Raw genomic sequence first — 22,404 nt, forward strand, 5'->3', positions numbered from 1 at the left:
ACAAACACTGAGAATGGCGAAGAAACTGAGCAGGTGTGGGTAGCATTCTGACCCTTCTTCAGAACTTCAGTCATCCCAGACCAGAAACATAACCTTTGTGCCTACTTCCACGGATGCTGCCAGATCTGCGGAGGTTCTCCAGCATTCTCTGTGTTTGCTTCAGATTTCCAGCATCCACAGTGGTTTGATTTTATCAAGTTCTTATATTTACTTGTGTTTATAAAGTAATGAATGTTTTAAGATGATTCACAAGAGCTTTATTGAAGAAAGGAAGATACTAAGCTGCATGAGGAGATATTGGGTCAGTTAATCAAAAATTTGGCCACTTTCTCCTGATACCAGGAATAGCAGGACTGTTGTATGAGTTTAACGGGGCGCATATTCACTGGAATTGAGAAGAACAAGAGGGATCTGATTGAAACATAGAAGATTCTAACAGTTCAAGACAGATACTAGGAAGATGTATCCCTATATAGGGAGTCTCGAACCAGGGGTCACAGTCTCAGGATACAGGGTAGAACATGTAGGATCGAGATAGGAAAACATCGGTGCTCTAGAAGTGGTCAGCCTGTGGAATTTGCTACCACAGAAGGCTGTTGGGTTGGGACTATAATCAAGAAAGATTTTTTTTGGATTTTAGAGGTATCATTGGGTATAGGAGGGAACATGGCATGGAGTTAGAGGATCATCCACGATTACAACAAATGGTAGACATAGCTCAATAGGCTAAATGGAACATATTCCTGCTCCTAGTTTCTATGTCTCTATTAATAGAGGTATAGAGTTCAAGGTGAAGGAGATAATGTTGATTATGTAAAAGACATTTTTTGGCCTCGGATAGAGTACTGCGTACAGTTTTAGGCACCACAGTACGGAAAGGATGTGAATGCATTTGAGAATGCACATTGGAGAGTGATTTACACGAATGGCTCCACAAACGGAAATCTTCAGTTGTGAAGGTAGATTGAGGATGTTGGGAATGTTCTCCTCAGAGAGAAGACAGCCAAAGGAAAAGATCTGTTTGAAGTTTTCAATTGCATCAGTTGGCTGAATAGAATCGATAGGGAGAAACTGTTCCCACTTGTAAAAGAAACAAAAAAGGGCATACATTTAAAATGATTTGCAAATGAAGTAAATTTTGTGTGAGAAAAAAAACTTCTTTATACAATGAAGAGTAAAGATACAGAATGCACTACCCGAACATATGGAAGAAACAGATTGATTTGAGGCATTTAAGAGGGCATTAAACAATAATTTGCATAAAAATAATATGTAATGGGCTGAAAGGGCTCCTTCTACATTGTTAGATTTTCAGATTCAGTGATAAGTAGTAGATTGTGAGCATCGGTTTTATATATACCATTTTAAAGCAAAGGGTACCTTTTTTAGTTTGATATGATTTAAATTAATATATTACATTTGTTTTTCTTGTTACATATTTTTAAGTTACAACTTTATAATCATTTTAAAAGAAAGAAGAACAAAACGGCTTGAAACGTACCTCTATAGTTGGTGGGTCCACCCTACGCCCTCGTATCCAAGCTGACAAGAACAGAATAAAAACCAAACTTTACTAAAAGAGAATCAAATATACTGTAACATTTTTCTATGCGTTTAGAAAATAAATAAGTACTAAGCCATTAAATGGTTAATTGCAAGAAATCGTTCGGGGAATGCTGATAAGCAGTCCTATCCTATTAGGAACAGCATTTTCTTTAGTTACTCTGTTTTCAATATTTTCGATTCATGCCTCATTTAAAAAAAGTTACATTTGCTCTTATTGGGTTCTTGGCATTTGATTCTGGATCACAAGGCACTTTTAGTGTCACTTTTGCTTATTGTTAGCATTGTCATTTCTTAATCAGAGGATAATGGGTTCATGACTTAATTGGAACAGAATCTAGGTTTACAGTTCAGCAGTGAGGCAGTGCTCCATCATTTAAACGAATGAAACTGAAGACTTTGTCTGCTCAACCAATTATGATTGACCGGTCATTCATAATGACATTGAGTGCAGTTTGTAACTTTTTCATGGGATGTGGATGTTGCTGGGAAGACCACCATTGCTGCCCATTCTTGAGAGATACTGAGCTGAGTGATTTGCTAGGCCATTTGAAAGGTCAGTTAAGACTGGACCTGGAGTCACACAGAGGCCAGATTAGGTAAGACCAACCAGACAGGCACTGACAATATTTGACCATAGTTTCAAAGCTGAGATTACGGAGATGAGCTTTCAATTCCAAACATTTTATTAATCTATTGATTTAATTGAATTAAAATGCTACTAGCCGCTATGGTAGGATTCAAACCCATGTCACAATGGTAGTTGCCTGGGCTTCTGAACCACTAGATGTGAGATTATTAATATAGCACTATCTCCTGACTTCTAGTAATAATGCAAGGCCAAAAGAAAATAAAAATTTTAAAAATCTAGTCACAGTTGATTGGGGCCATGAAAAGATTGGATTGCCAATCTGGTCCCTTAATATCCTTTAGTGAGGGAAATCTGCCATCTTTATTGGGTCTGGCCTATATGTGACTCCACATACACAGCAATGAGGTTGGTTCTTAACTGCCTTTGAAGTGGCCTAGCAAGCCTTCCTCGGTCAACTATGCAAAGTCCAACCTACTAATACCTTAGGCCACAATTCGGAAAGCAAAAGCTTGGCGTAGTCATACTCATAGTATCATACCTTAAAATGAACAGGGTTGAGAGAGTGTTGCTGGAAAAGCATAGCATCTGAGGTGCAGGAGAATCGACATTTCGGGCCAGAGCCTTTCATCAGGAATCATCCATTCCTGATAAAGGGCTCCGGCCCGAAAAGTCGATTCTCCTGCTCCTCTGATGCTGCCTGACCTGCTGTGCTTTTCCCACAACACTCTCTGAACTCTGATCTCCAGCATCTGCAGACCTCACTTTCTCCTTCTAAAATGAATGGGTCAAATGAAATAAAACTTATTGCTCTCCTAGTTCCTGTGTTTTCTTAGTTTTTGTTTGCTTTCTTATTTAGTTTCTGGGAAAGACATGATGAGTGCAAATCTTTCTTCTAATTAGAAAGTGCTTCATTTCAGCTCACTCTCTCCTAGGACTAAAGATCAAAAATAATTATGGGAATCATGGGTAGAAACATAACATCAATCACTTCAGTACAACCGCACTGTTGGAATATTAACATTTCCACAAAGAAAAATATAAATATGAAGCTGACATTCATTTTGTTTTCCTAAGATATTAATATTCATCTTCTTCCTAATGATCAGGAATAGGTGTCTGGCTAACTCTAGGGAAGCAGATTGGGAAGAAAGCACAGCAAACAACTGAAAATCACAATTTTTCAGGGCTAAACAGATGATATTAGTGCCATGATAATAACGAAGAAAAAATGTACAAGGAAGGAAAAGAAAGAGCAAAAAATAAACAGAAGTATAAGTAAAACTAAAGAAAAAAATCTACTAATATTCAAAATTAGTCAAAAGCAAATGGAATTACTGACCACACGTAAAATAAACTGTAACAGGATTTAACATTTTCAATAGAATTTCAAATATTAAAAAAATTATTAATACCTATTGCATGCATTATTCTGAATAATCTAAGCCACACTTTGAGCCAAAACAGTACTGCCGGAACTGCTTGAAAGACAAAATCTAGTAGCACATTCAAATATAGCTTTATAGCGGGAATAACAATGCATTAACAAGCACTCCAATGCAAAAGTGTTCATGTGGGTTAAAGAGTCAAATCGAGTCCTTTTGAAATTATTTTAAAAATTATTCACATAATGAGCTGAAGGTCATACTATAAGCATACCTCTAGACTTGAATGCTCTTTGTTCACTTTTTAATTTGCATGCTTATTAGTATGTATGAGCTTTGCATCAAGCTTTAATGTGAGGACTGGCAGAGAATATACAATAATGATCATAGAATTGAGCACTCAAATTAAACTGCATTGTAATCAAATTGTTGTTCTGAAGAGACAAGGTGACACCAGCATTCTGGGTGCATCATGCAATTAGAGAACATGCATACTGATCATGGAGAGTTTGCTTTTCAAAGGTGATCTGACAATAACATGTAGCACTGAATAAGATCAGCTCTAGCTCAATGGTAACAATATCTGAATCAGAAAGGTCTGTGCTCATAATCTAGGTTAATATTTCAGTGAGACATTAAACTGAGAGCCTATCCACCCTCTCAGGGGAAACCAGGACATGGAAACACCACCATCTGCAAGCTTCCCTTGAAGTCACACTCTATTCTGACTTGAAAGTCTCCATTCCTTCGGGTCTTGCTAGGTTAATAATCCTGGAACTTCTTATTTATTTGTTTACAGGATGTCGGCATCACTGGCTAGGCTAGCATTTATTACCCTTTTCTAATGCCCAGAGGGCAGTTAAGGGTCATCCACATTATGGGCCTGAAGTCATGTAGGCCAGACCAGGAAGGTTCCCTAAAGGACATTAGTGAACCAGTTTTTTGGTGATCATTATTCTCTTCATTCCAGATTGATCTCATGATGGGTTTCGAACCTTGGTCTCCAGAACATTAACAACAAAAACATAAATTGCTGGAAAAACTCAGTAGGTGTAGCAGCATCCATGGACAGAGATCAGAGTTAACATTTTGGGTTGAGTGACCCTATCTCAGAACCGGAAAGTTAAGCTCTGATCTCTCTCCATGGATACTGCCAGACCTGCTGAGTTTTTCCAGTAGTTTCTGTTTTGTTTCTGATTTACAGCATCCGCAGTTCTTTTGGTTCTCCCATAACATTAACTGGATCTCTGGATCAAAATAAAAACCCTTTGCTCTAGGCAGTTCATATGTTTCTATTCCCTGATGAAAATCAGAGCTCTGAAGAGTCACCTAGTTAGCTTGCTCTTTCTCCACGGATGTTGCCTGACCCACTGGGATTTCCAACATTTTTTTGTTTTCAATACAGATTCCAGCACCTGCAGTAATTTGCTCCCTCTATTCTATGCCTATTTATGTTTCGGACAAGATGCCTCTTACATGTTACTACTGCATCTGATTCTACCACCTCCCCTGGCAACACATTCCAGGCACTTACCACCCTCTGTGTAAAAATACGTGCCTCTCACATCTCCTTTAAACTTATCCCTTTTGACCTTGAAACTATATCCTCTAGTAATTGAAAACCAACACCAACTATCAACTCTATCCATGCATCTCAAATTTGTAATCTTTGATCAGGTCGCCCTTTAGCCTCCAATGTTCAAGTGAAAACAAACCAAGTTTGTCCAATCTCTCATAACTAATACTCTGCAAACCAGGCAACATGACGGTAAACCTTTTCTGGTCACTCCGTATGTTGATGATATTAAGGGTTCTGCCACTTACTGTAGTCTTCCTTTCTGTGGTAGACCTAAAAGGCATCATTTGTCTGGATCAAATTCCACGTGCCATTTCTCCACCCAAGTTTTCAGCCTATTTACAACCTACTCTGTCCTCTGGCAATCCTCATCATTATCCACAGCTCCCTCAATATTTGTGTCATCTGCAAACTTACTAATCAGACCACCAACATTCTCCTCCACATCTTTTATCCATACTTTACAAACAACAGGGGTCCCTGCACTGATCACTGTGATACATCACTAGTCAAAAATCTCCAGTCAGTAAAACACCCTTCCACCACGACTCTCTGCCCGCAGTGTCTTAACGTGGATCCTATGCAACTTCACCTTTTGCATCAGCCTGCTATGAAGGGGCTTTGTCAAAGGCCTTGTTAAAGACCATGTAGACGGCTTCCACTGCTTTGCCCTCATCAATCAGTTTTCATTACTTGACTGGGTAACGAATCTGGGTCACAGCAGTAAAAGCACTGGGTCCTAATCACTAAACATTCAACATCATACCTAAGTCACTAATGTACATAACAAACAGTAAGTAACCCAGCACTGATCCCTGTGATACACTCCTGATCACAGGCTTTGAATCTCAAAAACAACCATCCATTCTACTCCTTTGCTTCTATTTGGAAGCCAATTTTGGATCCAATTTGCCAACTTGCCTTGGATTCTATGGGCTGTTACTGTTTGGACTAGCCTTCCATGTGGGACCTTGACAAAGGCCTTATTGAAGTTCATGTAAACCACATCAACTGAATGAACCTCATCAACATATTTAGTCTCCTTTTCAAAAACCTAAATTAAGTTGGTCAGACATGATCTCTCTCTAACAAATCCTAACCTTAATCAATCCTTGCTTTTCCAAGTGTTGCTTAATTGTGTACTTCAGAATTTCTTTCCAATAATTTAACTACCATTGATGTTAGACTAACTGGTCTGTCATTACCTATCCCTGCTGCCCTTCTTGAACAAAGGAGCCACATTAACTTCCCTCCAGTTATCTAGCACTTTACCTGTGACTAACAAAGTGTTAAGTATCTCCTCCAGGGCCCCAGCAATCTTCTTCCTTGCCTGCCATAGTAGTCTGAGATAATTTCATCAGGCCCTGGGGATTTATACATCTCCATGCTGCTAAAACATTTAGTACTTCCTTCTTATTAAACTTAACGTGTTCTAGAACCTCACCATACCAACTGAAATCCCAGCTAAATTGTCTTCGTCCTCTGTGAATACCACACCCAAATCCACTGGTTCCATACTCAGATAGCTCCTTTAGTCTTTAATAGGCCCCACTCATTCCCTGCTAATCCTCTTGCTTTTAATGGATTTATAAAATGCCTTGGGGTTTTCCTTAATGCTATCTGCCAAAGATATTTCATGGACTTTTGTCACCCTCCTAATTTCTTCTTAAGCACCACCACCCCGACACTGTCAATATTCCTGAAGGGGATTTTTAATGCACTGTAACTGACATATGCTTCCTTCATGTTCTATATCAATCTCTTGATATTCCATGACATCCAGGATTCCCTGCACTTTTTGCCATTGCCCTTCATTTTCAGAGAAACATGTTTGCGCTGAATTCTCAGTGTACTATATTTAAAAGACTCCCACTTTCCAAATGTAGACTTACATGCATGTAGCTGCTCCCAGTTTAGATCCTGTCTAATGACACTGAAAATGGTCTTCCCTCAAGTTAGACATTTAACTTCTGAACTATCCTTATCCTTTTCCATAATGATTTTGAAACTTAGAGTTATGATCACTAACCACAAAATGATCCTCTGACACTTCAACAACTGGACCGATTTCATTCCCTAGTTAGGTCCAGGACTGCCCCATCTTTGCTCAGACTGGATGCACTTTAAAATTTCCACCCCATCTAAGCCTTTCACACTAAGACAATTCCAGTTCATCTTAGCAACAATTTCATATTCCCACGTGCTCTTCAATGATACATCATCGGCTTACCAGTCAGGCTCCTTGCATTAAAATAGATACAATTTATCTTTTCGGTCCTCCGATATGTCTTATCATGTTCATGTCTTCTTCGCCTGCTGGACTGTCTTACTGTTCCTTCGATATCTGACTGAATCTTGCTCCTAGCTTTACATCAAACCTGTACCCCATCCCCCTGCCATATTAGTTTAAACCTCCCCAACAGCATGAGCAAACCTCCCAGCTTGTACAGGTCCACCTACCCCAAAAGCTGTCCCAATGATCAAAACATTTAGAGCCCTTCATCCTGCACCATTCCTTTAGCCATGTGTCCACCTTACCTATCTGCCTATTCCTACACTCAGTTGTGTATGGCACTGGACTTAACCTGGAGATTAAAAAAAAAGGACTTCTAAGGTTGTAATCTAATACCCAACTCTCTAAATTTCTATTGCAGGACCTCATTTCTTTTTCTATCCACGTCGTGGATACCAACACATACCATGATTCTGGCTGTTCTGCTTTCCTTTCAGAATGTTCTGCAGCCGCTCTGAGGCATCCCTGAACCTGGCACCAGAAAGCAAGGTATTATTTGAGGGTCTCATTTGCAGCCACAGATCCACTTGCCAGTTTCCTTACAATCACTAATGCTCTCGCAGTGCCTTTCTTCTCTCCTATTAAGTCACATAGCTAAATGTGGTGCCAAAAACTTAGCTGATGAAGTTTAATGTAGAAAAATGAGAGGTTATGCATTTTGGTAGGAAGAATCAATAAATAAACTCTAATTTAAATGGAGAAAGACGTGCAAAAAGGTGCAGTGCTGAGGGATCTGGGTGTTCTTGCACATGAAATACAAATGTTACCATGCAGGTGCAGCAAGTAGTTAGGGGAAATAGATTTTTGGCCTTTATTGCTAAGGATTTTGAGTTTAAAAATTGTTGAGGGTACACCTGGATCAGTATGTCCAGTTTTAATCCCCATATTAAAGAAAGGATATACTTGTATTAGAGATAGTTTAAGAGAGATTAAAAGAGAAGCTGATTGCAGGGTGAGGGGTTGAATGAACAAGAATGGCTAAACAGATTAGCCTTTTATTCATTACAGCCTAGAAAAATGAATGCTGGTCTTATTGAAACATGTAAGATTCAGAGAGGACATGACAGAATACATGTTGAGAAGATGTTTCCTCTAGTGGCGGAATCTCAAACCAGGGGATGTAGTTACAGGATAAAGGTACACTAATTTAAAGTTGAGATACAAAAGCATTGGTGCAGGGAAATGTATTCTAGAATTCACTATTTCAGAAAGTTGTGGAGACTTGATAAATAGAGGTATTTAAAGAGGAAGTAGATAGATTTTTTAAAATGGAGAGGTTGAGGGCTCCGAGGAGCTTGCACAAATGAGGAGTTGAGGAATGGGTCAGATCAGCCATGGTCTTAGAATGGTGAAGCAGCTTGTGCAGTTGAATGTTTATGCCTGTCCTGTTCCTATTTCTTATGGTCTTCTGATGTTGTAATTGCATGAAATTACTCACTTGAACTCTCAAAGAAAATCCCCCTGTGAGACTCCACAAAATTGATACCGAGCTGATTTTTGGTAGCATTCAACCTAATTGATTTCAAGGCACTATTTCAAAGAGAAAATGAATTCTCCCTAGAGTCTTGTCAAAATTTACTCCTCAACCAATATTACTATAACAGAATTAGTGATCATTTATCACACCACTGTTTGTGTGACTTTGTTATACAAATTCAATTGCCATGTTGCCAATATTACAACAGTGAACACACCAACAAAAGTAGTTCTTTGACTGTGAAATGCTTTGGGAAGTTTGTGAAGCTTGGCGTAAGAATACCAGTTCTACTGTTTGAATATGTTAAGTTACAACAATAAATCAGAACTTCTGGAAACACTTAAATTAAAAAAAATTTGCAGATGCAAAGTGGATAATAATTTTATTGGGTAATAAAATTGATAGCTCTATGTTGGTGTTTCCCAACCTTTTCAGTATCAAGGTACACACTAATAAGACAAACAATTCCACAGCACATCCATGAATGTCCACACATGTGGCGCTGAATCTCAGCACACGTGCAGTATCGGAAGTCTATTCATGCATGGCTCTGGAGGCTTGCACATACACACTCAATGAGGGTGCCTGGTATCAGCAGATAATGCCTTCAATAATAGACACCAAGGCTCCAGAGGAGGTCAGAAGTACGGATGCAGCCTTGACATTCAGGTAAAGCATATTGCTTCCCAAAAATGTCACGGCACATGCACACCAGTCCAAACAATTATCTGATTCTGAATCTATTCCTGATATTTTATAATAAGCTTCCTTTCTCTGTTTTTAAATAATAGCACTGCTCAATAAAACAATGGTCCTGAATAAAATATCCTTAATATAAAGCAGCTGTAAAATCCTAGGTAGGGTAACATGGACAAATATAAACTGGATTCTAGAAAAACAGCAAAACAATCATGAAGAGACAATATGGGTGGAATCTTCCCAAGCACTGAATGATGTCATCATTGGCAAGAAATTTGAGAGAGTATGAGAGGTTGTCAGTGAGTAGCTTCCTGATGTTGAGAACAGAAAGACCAATTTTGCAACCAAGTGTTGAACTGGGAGGTGTGTTTCCCTCTATTAAGTAGCAAGAGACCGACTTGCATGCATTAGTATTCATTAACATTCACATTATGATGCCATCTCACTTCATTGAGTTTCTTATTCTCACACCCACCTCATAGAAAATAGATGGTGACTGTTCCAGACATGAAATTCAAAACTGTAATTTAGCAACTCCAACTTGCTGGTTGTACCTCTGGCCCACCATCAGTTCCCAACATCTCAGAGCACACTCCATGAGATGCACCTTTCTATTGACCAGGGCCTCCAAGACCCTCTCAGCAAAATGTCGTGTCAAATATCTCCTGTCCAAGATGTCTGATGCAATTGACAGGAACTGTGAGGGCAGCCCAGGTATATCAGTGCTTATCAGGTGCATGGCTGGACTTTAAAAGTGGCACTAGGAACAGGAAACTTGGCAGGTCCTGGTAGTGGCCAGTATGTATGCCTGCAAAAATATCATTAGTTGGGCACAATGGGGGCATGGTGCACAGGTAATGAGGTGACTTTGGGAAGAGAGAGAGAGAAAATCTCATTCAGCCTTGCAGAGAGAAACCCACTGTTAAACTCACAAAAATGACACTAAGCTAACTTCTGGTAAGATGTTATGTTTCCTATCATTTTGGTTTTATATCACTAGCTTTTGTTTTAAACTTTGATAGGTTTCAAAGATTTCTTACATCACTTACAGGAGTATAAGCATGTTGACTAAATACCATGATTAATAACAAACAATGTGCTTCAAAATACAGAAAGCAAATCTCTATGAATGCACTTCAATGATCAGGAGCTGATTTCAATAATTAGATGTCACTGAGGCAGGTTCTCCTTTTCTTCCACTAAAACAAAAAAGTAGTGCTATTTATCCACCTCTTTCTTCATCAACCAATGACAAGCTCTGATTGGTGATGTTTTGAACAAGTCTCCATCAGCAAGGTAGTTATACTGGGGAAACTTACAGAATGACTTAACTTGAACTCAATAACAAACCCCATGAGCAGAAGACTTCAGACAGAAATTGGGAAGTGCTAAAATTCAAGTTATCACAGTTTGACAACTGAGGTCAAATTGGGAATTTCACAGATATCTTTGTAAAAGGTATCCCAAAATAAGCATTTCTTTGGAGCCATGGTGTTTCTTTTTTGGAGGGGTGTAGCTGGTGGTGGGGTTGGTTGAAGTAGATGTACAATAGAGTCATGTTCACCAATCTCAGAAGCAGAGAAGAGGATATATAGGAGCAGGGAAACGGCTGAGGCAAGAAGGTTAGAAGAATCACCACATTTTTCAGGGACTTGGTCCCAGATATTTTAAAAGTTGATAGGCTTTGTAGCCATCAATCCTCACACATATATAACCTTGCTGATTTCAAGTTTCTTTGCTGTGTAAATCATATCCTTCTCCCTTTTCCAACTGACAAAAATTGCGTCTTTTAGAAATGGTATTGGACTCTTCTGCATCCATGCCCACCGCTTTTGAAGGTTTACCAAGTCAGGAAGACACAATGAAAATCCATCCAGCTCTCCCTCTGTTGCTCTCAATGCAAAATATTGAAGGCAGTAGATTCATGGGAAATATACATTTTCATAGGGCAGGAATGCCCCAACATTCAGCATATAAATGCCAAAAAACAATGAGCGAGCTACATATGATTTCTCAGAAATGAAAATACTGTGTTCTTAAAAAAAGCAAAACTTACGCTGACGCATAGAACATAGAACAATACAGCGCAGAACAGGCTCTTTGGCCCTCGATGTTGTACCGAATTAGTGAACTAATCTAAGCCCATCCCCCTACACGAACCCATCATCATTCATGTGCGTATCCAAGGATTGTTTAAATCTCCCTAATGTGGCTGAGTTAACTACATTGGCAGGCAGGGCATTCCACGCCCCTACTACTCTCGGAGTAAAGAACTGGCCTCTGACATCTGTCTTAAATCACCGACTAGGCCAGCATTTATTGCTTAACCCTAAAATCAGCCTTACCCCCGTGCTAAAAGCTGCAGAAAATGTGTTACTACTTTATAACATCTTTCAGTTTTAATTCTCTGAATTGTCACAATGTTATAGTAAAACTCTTTGTCATAATTTGATATGTTTCACTTTTCTTATACAAGTGTGATATGTCATAGTTGAATTCTTCACTACAGTGAACAGTTCACTTGAAAAATGTTTTACTCCATTGTGGTAAGTCAAATTTCTAATGAAGCTGATGCTCGATACCAATTGTCATTCTAGAACGCAAAAGAAAAGCCTCAAGGACAAATTTGTTACCTCAACTTAATTACGCTTATATGATGCTCCATTGGTTTGAGATTCTGCTCCAATGGCTCAGAAAAATCAAGCAAATTTATTAGATCCCTGGAGGGATTGTAAACCTCACATGTATATCTGGCTGTGTTACAGAGACTGTAAAGGAAGGGAGATGGATAAGATAGCAAACCTGGGACTGTGAGATCTGGCACTCCAGTATATTTTTCTGTAAGGCTGACTGTCAGATGGGAGCTTGGTCTAATTAACCCAAGAGAAAGGGGGATCCCGACAGTAAACTATGCTTTAAAGCCACTACTGCTCAACACACCAAGCGGATAAGGCAGAAGAATTTCTGAACAAACTTAAAGGCAAATACCTAGGATAAATGAAGAAAAGTGTTAAAATATATCCAAAATATATTGAAGGTTAACCACAGATATTTTAGCTATTATAAGTAGTTTTAAACAATCTCAAAGTGTGAGATTTAAAAAAATGAATGAGGTTTTGATCTTCACTGGACAGTTGAAGAACTGGCTTTTTCAATTTTATACATACTCTGTATCCATACAATGTTCAAGAAACAAAAGAAATATTGAATGCATTGTAGAGTTAGGATTTAATGATAAATGAACAAATACATAGAGCTAACCATAGGAATGGAGTCAATGGGAAAAGAAGGCACTTGTACTGTCATCTCGAAGGTTAATATTTTATCCAGTTGACATGTGCAAGGCACCTTATTAGTTCAAATGAATGTAGAAGAATTGTTTGCTTGGCTGGTGTAAAAGTTTGGATAAATATTGTATATCAGCATTCTTGCTCTCATAGCCTTCAATCACATCTAATATTCAATCAAATATTGTTTCTTATTAGATGAACCAAATTTGTGCGGTTGTGTGTGGGTGTCCCTTACTGCTCCCTGCCCTACCCTACCGGCTGGGCACAAGCCTCTCCCACCACTGATTAAATCAGGACATTAATTATCCATTTAAAGGCTTAAAGCCTTCACAGCCACTCAAAATTGTGGCAGGGTCAGGAAAATGTTTTTTTTGTTTTCATACTTATGGTTAGCTCTCAAAATTGAGTTATGGTGATAGTTCCTATACAGTACAATCTCCGCCAAGGTCTTTATGGCCTCACTACAGAACAATGACCAGAATTACACAAGTGTTTCTGGTAGGGTAGGGACAGTGCTTTGTAAGAGCTCGAAATCTTGTTAAACTTTAGCTATTTTCCTCCGTTCTTACACTCCAACTGCACCACAATGAATTATCCATGAGTACATTGATCCTTACCTAATGTCCTTTGATTAATAGCATTTTGCTGAAACCAGGGGAGACAAATTAAATAGCTCCAAGCAACAAATGCAAGATTAAGGTTGGAATATTTTGATATGTAAGTTGAACATGTTGTGTGGATTGAAGACTACCATATTTATTGTGGCTAACTTATCTATTCCATTTGCTCATCCACAACTTACAACAGGTGAGCAGTAGAGGAGAAAGTCTTTCTGACCCTGGTTCTAAAATTTGTGACTTGCATTTAAGATGTTTAATATGCAGAACACAAATCAAAACTTCATAGTGAACTACAACATAGTGAAACTTGCCAAGATTTGTTCTGGTATGGTCTGTGCATGCTCATTTGACTAACAAGGCAGAAACCTTACCTGTGCTCTCGGGTCAAAATGAAGAACGGATGAACTTGCCAGAATTGATGTGAAATGCAGCCAAATGGGGGGAATTCAAGGCAATTACAGAAACAATCAAGAAAAATTCAAACTATTAAATGAAGCTCCAGCCAAATATTCAAAAGAAGTTTTCCTCTGTGTCACAGGAGACCAGTCTTCAAATAATGTTTTCCAGCAACTTACTACAGTGCACAAGTAATTCAGAGTGAAAACAAGCATTTTCCTCAAGGTCATTGCATTTTGTTGGGTTTCTTTTGTACTTTTAGTTAAATGCAGAAACAATTCAAGGTGGCAAAATAAGTAACCACAAATTTTCAGAGGATTTAAAAGTGAGTCAGCTTTTCATTATCATTAACCAGAAACTGAACTGGGCAAGCCATACAGATACTGCAACTGCAAAATGTAACTTACCTCCTAACTTCCTAAAGAACATTTGCCTACATTGCACAAGACACAAATCAGATGTCTTACACAATTCTTTGCACTTGCCTGTGTGAGAGTGGCTTCAACAGTCCTCAAGAAGCCCGACATCATCCAGGACAAAATAATCTGCTTGACTGGTACCTCATCGACCAACATAAGCATGCACTCCCTCCTTCACCGATTCATGATGGCAGCAGTGTGTACTAAATATTTGGAGGCACTGCAACAACTCACCAAGGTTACTCTGACACCTATAAATTCTCAACCTACACCATCTAAAAAGGACAAAGTTAACAAAACCATGGGGAACACCACCTGCTGCAAGTTCCCTTCCAAACTACAGACCATATAGACCTGGAAGTAGCTTATTACCTCTTCACTACTGCCAAGTCAAAATCTTTGAACTTCTTTCCTAACAGCATTGTGTGTGTACTGACTGGTTGACATCCCCCTGCCACCCCTCCCCTCCCCCAGCAGCCAATGGACTACAGTGGTTCAAGGTAGTGACTTATCACCTTCTCAAAGGCAATTATGGATGGACAACAAATGCTGTTGTTGCCAACCCCAGCAATGCCCACAGATCAGAAATGTTTTTTTTCCTTTATTCATCTTTTTGTTCAGGTTGTTACATTATGCAGATGATTAATCGGTGCTCCAGAACTTCCAATAAATTTCCATATAGTTTTGCAGTCAGTGGAAAAGCTCATAGGCTTGTGCAGTGCCTGCTTTCATTAAAAAAAACTTTTTTCCATGGCATACTGTGTAAAGCACTATATACAAAAGACATCTTTATCTTAGTTATTGGATATTATATAAGTCATGTTCACATACTGATCTTCTGCTAAATAAACTCAAGGTTAATACTAAATTTCAACATTTTCTGAGTTAATTTCTCACAGAAAAAAGCACCGGTTCTTATTTATGCAAGTGTTTAGTGAATGTTATGTGTTTGGAATTTATAGTTACTGATGTACTATGAACAGTTGAAGTATATGTTTTCATTTATATTGAACAATCAAAACTAATAACATTTATGTATAAAACTTTGCTAGGTACTAACAAAATAAAATCACAGCATATGACCACAGCTGGCAAGGTCAACATTTATTGTGAATCTCAGTTACCTTGAGGTGGTGGTAATGGGCCTGATATTGAATTGCTATGGCCAAATTGACTGCCTGTTCCTTGGCACATCGGGATTCGAGGACATTTCTTGTGAACTAGTCAAAACCATCTGCAGGAAGTGTCATCAGCTTCACCAGGCTGAGCTTTGGACTTCAGAAGTTGAACAGCAGCAAAAGTCACTGAGGTGTATCAGCAAGGATGAGAACCAAGTAGAGAGTTGGTCACACCACGAGTTCAGAAGCATCATCATTGGCGGTCCCTTGCAGATGAGGATAATTTTCTTTCACTCTCAGGATGAGTCCATAGGTAGTTGTATAGACCAGTATGGCTACTGCAGCTTGTAACACTTGGGGAAGAAGGTGGTCGTGGGAAGGGGTGGGTGGGGCATTGGTGTGGCAGTGTGCTTCTTTCGCCTGGCTTCTGCTTTTTCCTGACGGCAACTCTCAAGGTGCTCGGTGCTGTCCTAAATGCTTCTCCTTCACTATAGATTGTCTTGGGCCAGTGACTCCCATGGGAATGCCACACTTCACCAGTGAAGTTGTGAGGGTGTCACTGAAGTATGTCCTCTGTCCATCTGGGGCTCACCTGCCATCTGAAGCTGGGAATAGAATATCTGCTTGGAGATGAGATGAGATTCCCTACAATGCAGCAACAGGCCCTTCAGCCCAACTAGTCCACACCAACCCTCTGAAGAGTAACCCACCCAGACCCATTTCCCTCTGACTAATGCACCTGGCACTATGGGCAATTTAGCATGGCCAATTCACCTGCCCTGTACATCTTTGGACTGTGGGAGGAAACCGGAGCACCCGGAGGAAACCCACCCAGTCATGGGGAGAATGTGCAAACTCCACACAGACAATCATCCAAGGCTGGAACAGAACCTGGAACCCTGGTGCTGTGAGACAGCAGCGCTAACCACTGAGCCACTGTGGCGCCCACCGATGACTGGTCAGGAGAAGCAGGCAGATAGTGAATAGGTCCACAAGAAAGATGTAGGTGGTGTAGGATTCCTCAGAGGTCATATTCTCTAACAGGTTTTCACTCTGGATACTGAAGAGGATGATGGAACCCTGAAGTAGTACAGGAAGAACGAAGCCCATGGCAAGAATGCGACCTAGCTGTACAGGAGGCAATAAATGATATGGGATTGTCGAGGGAAGGAGTCAGGCATTTCTGTGGTGACTGATGTGACTCCAGGATAATAGGTTGATGAGGGTCATGTTGCAATACAGCTGCAGGATATTCTTGTGAGATGGGTAAACAACCAGAGGTCATGGTCCACAAGGAAACCAAATGTCATACAATCAGAATTTAGAAAGCTTGATAGAATATTTGCAAGCAGGACGTCTAAGTCATATTCTCCAAATTAATCTTAGTGCTATGCACAAGTGTTTCAGGTATAAGGAAATAAGACAGGATAGGCTGAATGCATGGCTGAAACAATCGTGCAGGACGGATTGCTTTTGATTCTTGGGATGCTGTGAAAGGCATTGAGGGGAGATGGCATCTGTTCAAGCTCATTATGTCACATCTGAACAAGGCAGCTTGCTATTTGGGGAAGGTTTAAACTAACTCAGCGGCATTAGATTACTTACAGTGTGGAAACAGGCCCTTCGGCCCAACAAGTCCACACCAACCCGCCGAAGCGCAACCCACCCATACCCCCACATTCACCCCTTTTACCTAACACTATGGGCAATTTAGCATGGCCAATTCACCTGATCTGCACATCTTTGGACAGTGGGAGGAAACCGGAGCACCTGGAGGAAACTCACGCAGACATGGGGAGAATGTGCAAACTCCACTCCACACAGTCAGTCGCCTGAGTCGGGAAATGAACCCGGGTCTCTGGCGCTGTGAGGCAGCAGTGCTAACCACTGTGCCACTGTTGGAATGTTGGAAACCAGGACAGAATATTACAGAGTAAGAAGCTGGCACATACTATAGCTGTGACATTGACATGGCATGGTGCAATACAACAACATGGACACACCCATTACTGTTCAGTGCTCCAAGTGGTGACAAGCTACCGCCTCTCCCGATGTGCTTAAAGGCAATTCAAACCACAGAGGCTGGCAGACTCCAAGTCACCACAAAGTGAGTCAGCACTAGGAAATTAAGCTAAGAGGAGTAAGATGCATCCTGTGTAAATGCATGAGATGGGTTTGTGGTCTGTGGGTAAAGCAACCTGGCACAAACATGCACATCAGAAGTGTCCACGAATTCCAAAATGAAGTCTTGAAAGGCTGAGTAAATTGTGAGTTGTTCCAAGGGCAGGCCGATGATGTGGTGAGACTGGTGGTTTGCCATTGCTGATTAACATGGATAAATGGAGCATGCAGTGACAGTGTCGTAAAGTCAGAGTTGGAGGAAGTCCAAGAGAAGCAAGCAGTGAGCTGTTCCCGCCAGGTAACCTCTCTGACTAATATTTTGAGGAAGGAGAAGAGAATTGGAAGCTGTATGGAAATGAGGTGAGTTTAGCTTAAAATGGAAATAAGATAACCATCACTCATTAGCGACATTCTGTGCTTGGTTAAAACCTTAAGGGGAAAAATCAGAAATTCTTTTTGAGTTTGCCAACACTGCTCAAGGCAACAGAAAATTCTGCCTCTGGGTTAAGTATCTTAATTAATGATTGGAATTTTCCACTCCCTTGTGCAGAATGGACAATGGGGGATAAAGTCAGAAGAGTATGGCGCGATTGAAAAATCAGGCTCCAAATGCACTGAATAAAATCTTCAATTTTCCCCTTAGGGATTAAATGGTGAGGTCTGAAGCTCACTAGTGAGCAATGACTTCCTCACTTCTATGCATTTACATCTCATTATTAGCTAATCTTGCCTTATTTCAAAGCAGCAGCCACTGCTTCCTCCTCTACTGAATAATTACATGGTGCCAATTCTAGATGTGAAAGGCAGAGCACTTACCTGGTGTGTCAAAAACTCACAGCTTGGATCTCTGGCACTTCATCCAACTCCACTGTTTCCTTGTATGCTCCATGGGCATTGTCTACTTAAATGCTGCATCCACGTACATGGGCACTGCCAAACCACCAGTCTCACATCATCATCATGGCTGCTTTGAACCAACTCACACATCACTTCAGCCCTTCACGATTGCACTTTGGAGCTCAGCAGTAGTCATGACTAACGTATTTCTGCCACAATACTTTGTGTGCAGGGACAGATATACTACATAAGATGTATCTAACATTTTAGTGCTCACAACTTTGTGCTGTCCAGAAGGTGTCATCCTCTCCAGCTTGTACTGCTTTTTTGTGCTTCCGTCCTAATTTATAGGCCATCAGACTCTGTGCCTTGCATTGCTGTTTTGTGCGGAGGGGGAAAGACAAGCAGCTTATCACCATTCAAAACAATGAGCTGTCAAAAGGGTGGACACATTACTGTACAGCACCTTGCAAACATGCTACATGTTTTTCAACCAAATGGCCATGTCTGAAAGTTAAAGGGGCACAGTTTTCAGTGCAGTAAAAGGGTACTATGGTCAGTGAGGGTTGTCATTTCAGTCAGTCCATGAATTTATCCAATCTCAGTCTGGCACTTTATCTAGATTCTAGAGGTCATTGCAGATTGGGGATTGGGTCACAATCAGTCCTGCCAAGCTAAGGCAGTCAAGGTGCTGTGGAGAGACAGGGCACAAGCCAGAAGGACAGGTGCTGTGGACACCATCAGGGGTTGGGCATTTTTCAGATGGGGGCTGTTCTCTCAATTCATCACAGGGAGTAAAAAAAAAGTCAGGCTGGGGTTTGTGTATTAATGATTCGGGAGTGTCACAGAGTGCAGTTCAAGCAGTCCTGGTGGTATAGAAAACTCAATCTGCGGTTGGGGTTCAGTGACTTGATCACTGAGGGAATGACGATCATGAAAGGGGCAATTCAAAATAGAAGGATTTCAGACAGCATAAGATAGGATGGGAGTAGGGCGTTCTCACAAGTCACAATTACTCTGATCACAATGTGAATTAAGTAAATGGCCGACAAGGGAATGGCAACTTGTTAAGGCAAAGGCTGTGGGGGAAATGGGAATTTGAATGGTAATTAAAAGGAGTTTAATGGATGTGTTGGCACGCTGAAAGACCATTAGAATGCAGGAACAATAACACAAAAGCAAACATGAAAATAGGAGAGATTACCACTAGTCTCAGGTGAACCATGCAACTCACTCACACAAAGCTGAAACCTTGTTGTTTTCATATCAAGCTCAACTTTACAATGAGATGAAATAGCTGCCATCGCACGCAGAGTGAGTGGACTAAGTTTTCCTTCAGGCAACAAGCAGTTATTTGCACTTGAGCCGCTGCTAGTGGCAAGTGTACTGATATGTGTCAACTGATTCTGTGACGTCACCCATCTGATATAAATTCAATTTCATTAGAGAACGGCTAACATATGAAATTAAGGCTTCAAGTAATCATGATTGTTCCATTATTTTGCAACAGTTGCCATGTCATATCATGCCCCAACACCTTCGAGTCCACCTGTACCCACGATCACTGCTGCAGATCTCCAGACCGGCCTTCGTGAGGGTGAACCCGCGGAAAGCGACTGTCTCGGATGGAATTCCCGATTGTGCACTCTGAACTTGCGTGGACCAGCTGGTAGGAGTATTTGCAGACATCTTTAACCTCTCTTTACTATGATTTGAGGTTCCCACCTGCTTCAAGAAGACCACTATCATCCGGTGACTGAGAAAAATGAGGCAACGTACTTTTAATGACTACCGTCCAGTGGCTCTGACGTCCATCATTATGAAGCGTTTTGAGAGGTTAGTAATGGCACTCACCAACTCCTACCTTAGATTGCCTTCATCCACCACAATTTGCCTACCATCACAACAGGTCCATGGCCCTACATGCATCCCTTCAAACATCTGGATAACGAGGACAATTATGCCAGGCTCCTAATTATTAATTTTAGCTCCTGCTTCAAAGCCATATGTTACGATACAAGGTAAACCCTCCTGCTTAATTTAAACGAGCAACACAGAAAAGATTTATCCTGTGCAGTAATCTGTGAAAATTTGAGAGGCCAAGAACGATATAAAGTACAAATTAACAACTTTATTTCTTCAAGTATAAAACAGAATTATTAACTAATAACTATTTATAATTCCTTCCTCAAACCTTTAACTTTCCCTTCTACAACAGTTGTCTGAATAAAAACCCCCAATCAAGATTTACTGAAAAATTCAAATTTCAAAACCAGCCAGATATTGAATCTTCTTTTCTTTTTCTTAGGGATTTCTGCTTTACAGGTTATTGATTGATAAAGATCCTTTAAGAGACCTATTCTCTGGGCAGGCTGCAGATATCGTTGGTTTGGCAGTTCTCCCCCCCAAATGTTCAATTTTCCCTGGCCGAATACCTCCAAAGCATCGGATTTGGTCACTGGCTTTTGATTGTCAATATACTAAATTCAAACTTGATTGGAATTTTTTTTTTGGGGTGTAATTTAAACTGATTGGCCTAATTAGAATCTGTTTTTGTCTTCAGGCTATCCCAATAGCTGGACCACATGCTACACTGTATCTTATTCAGAACACTTGGTGCTGTCAGGTAGTTCTGCTAGCTTTTAACTCTCTTAAAGGTACAGTTAACCCACATCTTCACAGCATATAATTCGAACCAAACTCATCGGAAGCCTAGGACTGTGCTCCACCCTCTGCAACTGGATCCTCAACTTTCTCACCCACAGACCACAGTCAGTAAGGATAGGCGATGACACCTCCATGACAATCCTCAACACGGATGCCCTGCAAGGCTGTGTACTCAGCCCCTTACTATACTCCTATACACTCATGACTGTGTGACCAAATTCTGCTCTAATGACCAGCTCCTTAGTTTTGCTGAAAAACGGAGGGAGAGATTGTTGTCTTAACACCATGTCACTTATCTATCTCTTTCCAGTACTCTTGTCATCGTTTAAGATCTGACCCACCACAGTGGTGTCATCAGCAAATTTGTAAAAAGAGCAAGAAGCAGAGTGGAGGACATGACCCTGTCTGCATCAATGGTGCTGAGGGGGAGATGGTTGAGAGCTCCAAGTTCTTAAGAGCTAATATCACCAACAATCTACCTTGGTCCATAAACATTGATGCTTCAGTCAAAAAAGCACCCCAACACCTCTACTCCTCAGAAGGCGAAAGAAATTCGACATGTCTACAATGAATCAAGGCTGGCTATGTCTGGTGGTATGGTCTCTTTGTCAGTTTGGAGGGAACAGCACAGTATTTTTTCTCAGCCATCTCATCCATGAGCACCTTCAGTTCTCCATTTTCAAAATGCTGCCAGCTTCCTTTTCTGAGCTGTGTCCTCAGTGATATCAGTTGAATAGCACAATGTCAGAGGCTTGCAATATCTAAGTTCTGTGCAGCTCAGATTTTTTGGGACTTTTTTCATCCAGACTGCAATTAAACAAGGTTTTGTGATCAACCCCCACCTTGTTCATCATCCAACTCATTGATCATCGTGATACCTGATGTCAGATTCAATATCATCTGAACAAGAGCTCTTCAGACTTAGTCACTTCCAGGCAAAAAGAAAAACTCATCATCCTGAATATCTATGGTCTATGGCTTATGAATGACTGCTGCATGATGGCTCACCCTACAGAGGGCATGGAAATAATGGGACACCCAAATGTTAGAGTTGGGTAGAGGAAAAGGCATGTGGGACACAGCCATTTTTATGAGCAACCAACTGAGCGAGCTTCATCGTGCTGTGCTGCTCTCCCAGTAATGGCAGCGCTAACTCACTCTAATCCTGAATAAGCTTTAATCCTTTTCTCGCAACTAATTCCCACTCTAATCTTATGGGACTCAACAAATGACTAGAAAGGAGAGGCCGGACTATCTATCTCAGCTCAACCTTCACCACGGAGGAGAAAGCTTCTCAACCCTCAGAGGATACAGCACCAAGATCTTTCCACCACCGAAATGATGCTTGGCTTGT

General features: G+C 40.5%; 1 protein-coding gene across 2 annotated transcripts in view; it reads right to left on the reverse strand.

Annotated features, from left to right (window-relative positions):
• The window catches only part of ndufaf2 (NADH:ubiquinone oxidoreductase complex assembly factor 2), a 160,011-nt gene that overhangs the window by 17,932 nt on the left and 119,675 nt on the right, over window positions 1-22,404 (reverse strand). For both annotated transcript variants that reach the window (XM_043689375.2, XM_043689369.2), the window contains one exon: window positions 1,502-1,542. In XM_043689375.2, coding sequence (XP_043545310.2) covers window positions 1,502-1,542 — 41 coding nt within the window. The remainder of the gene's footprint in view (window positions 1-1,501; window positions 1,543-22,404) is intronic.

Source organism: Chiloscyllium plagiosum, unplaced genomic scaffold (genome assembly GCF_037043375.1).
Source record: "Chiloscyllium plagiosum isolate Xiang-an unplaced genomic scaffold, Cpla_swu_hap1 HiC_scaffold_1, whole genome shotgun sequence".
Classification (NCBI taxonomy): domain Eukaryota; kingdom Metazoa; phylum Chordata; class Chondrichthyes; order Orectolobiformes; family Hemiscylliidae; genus Chiloscyllium; species Chiloscyllium plagiosum.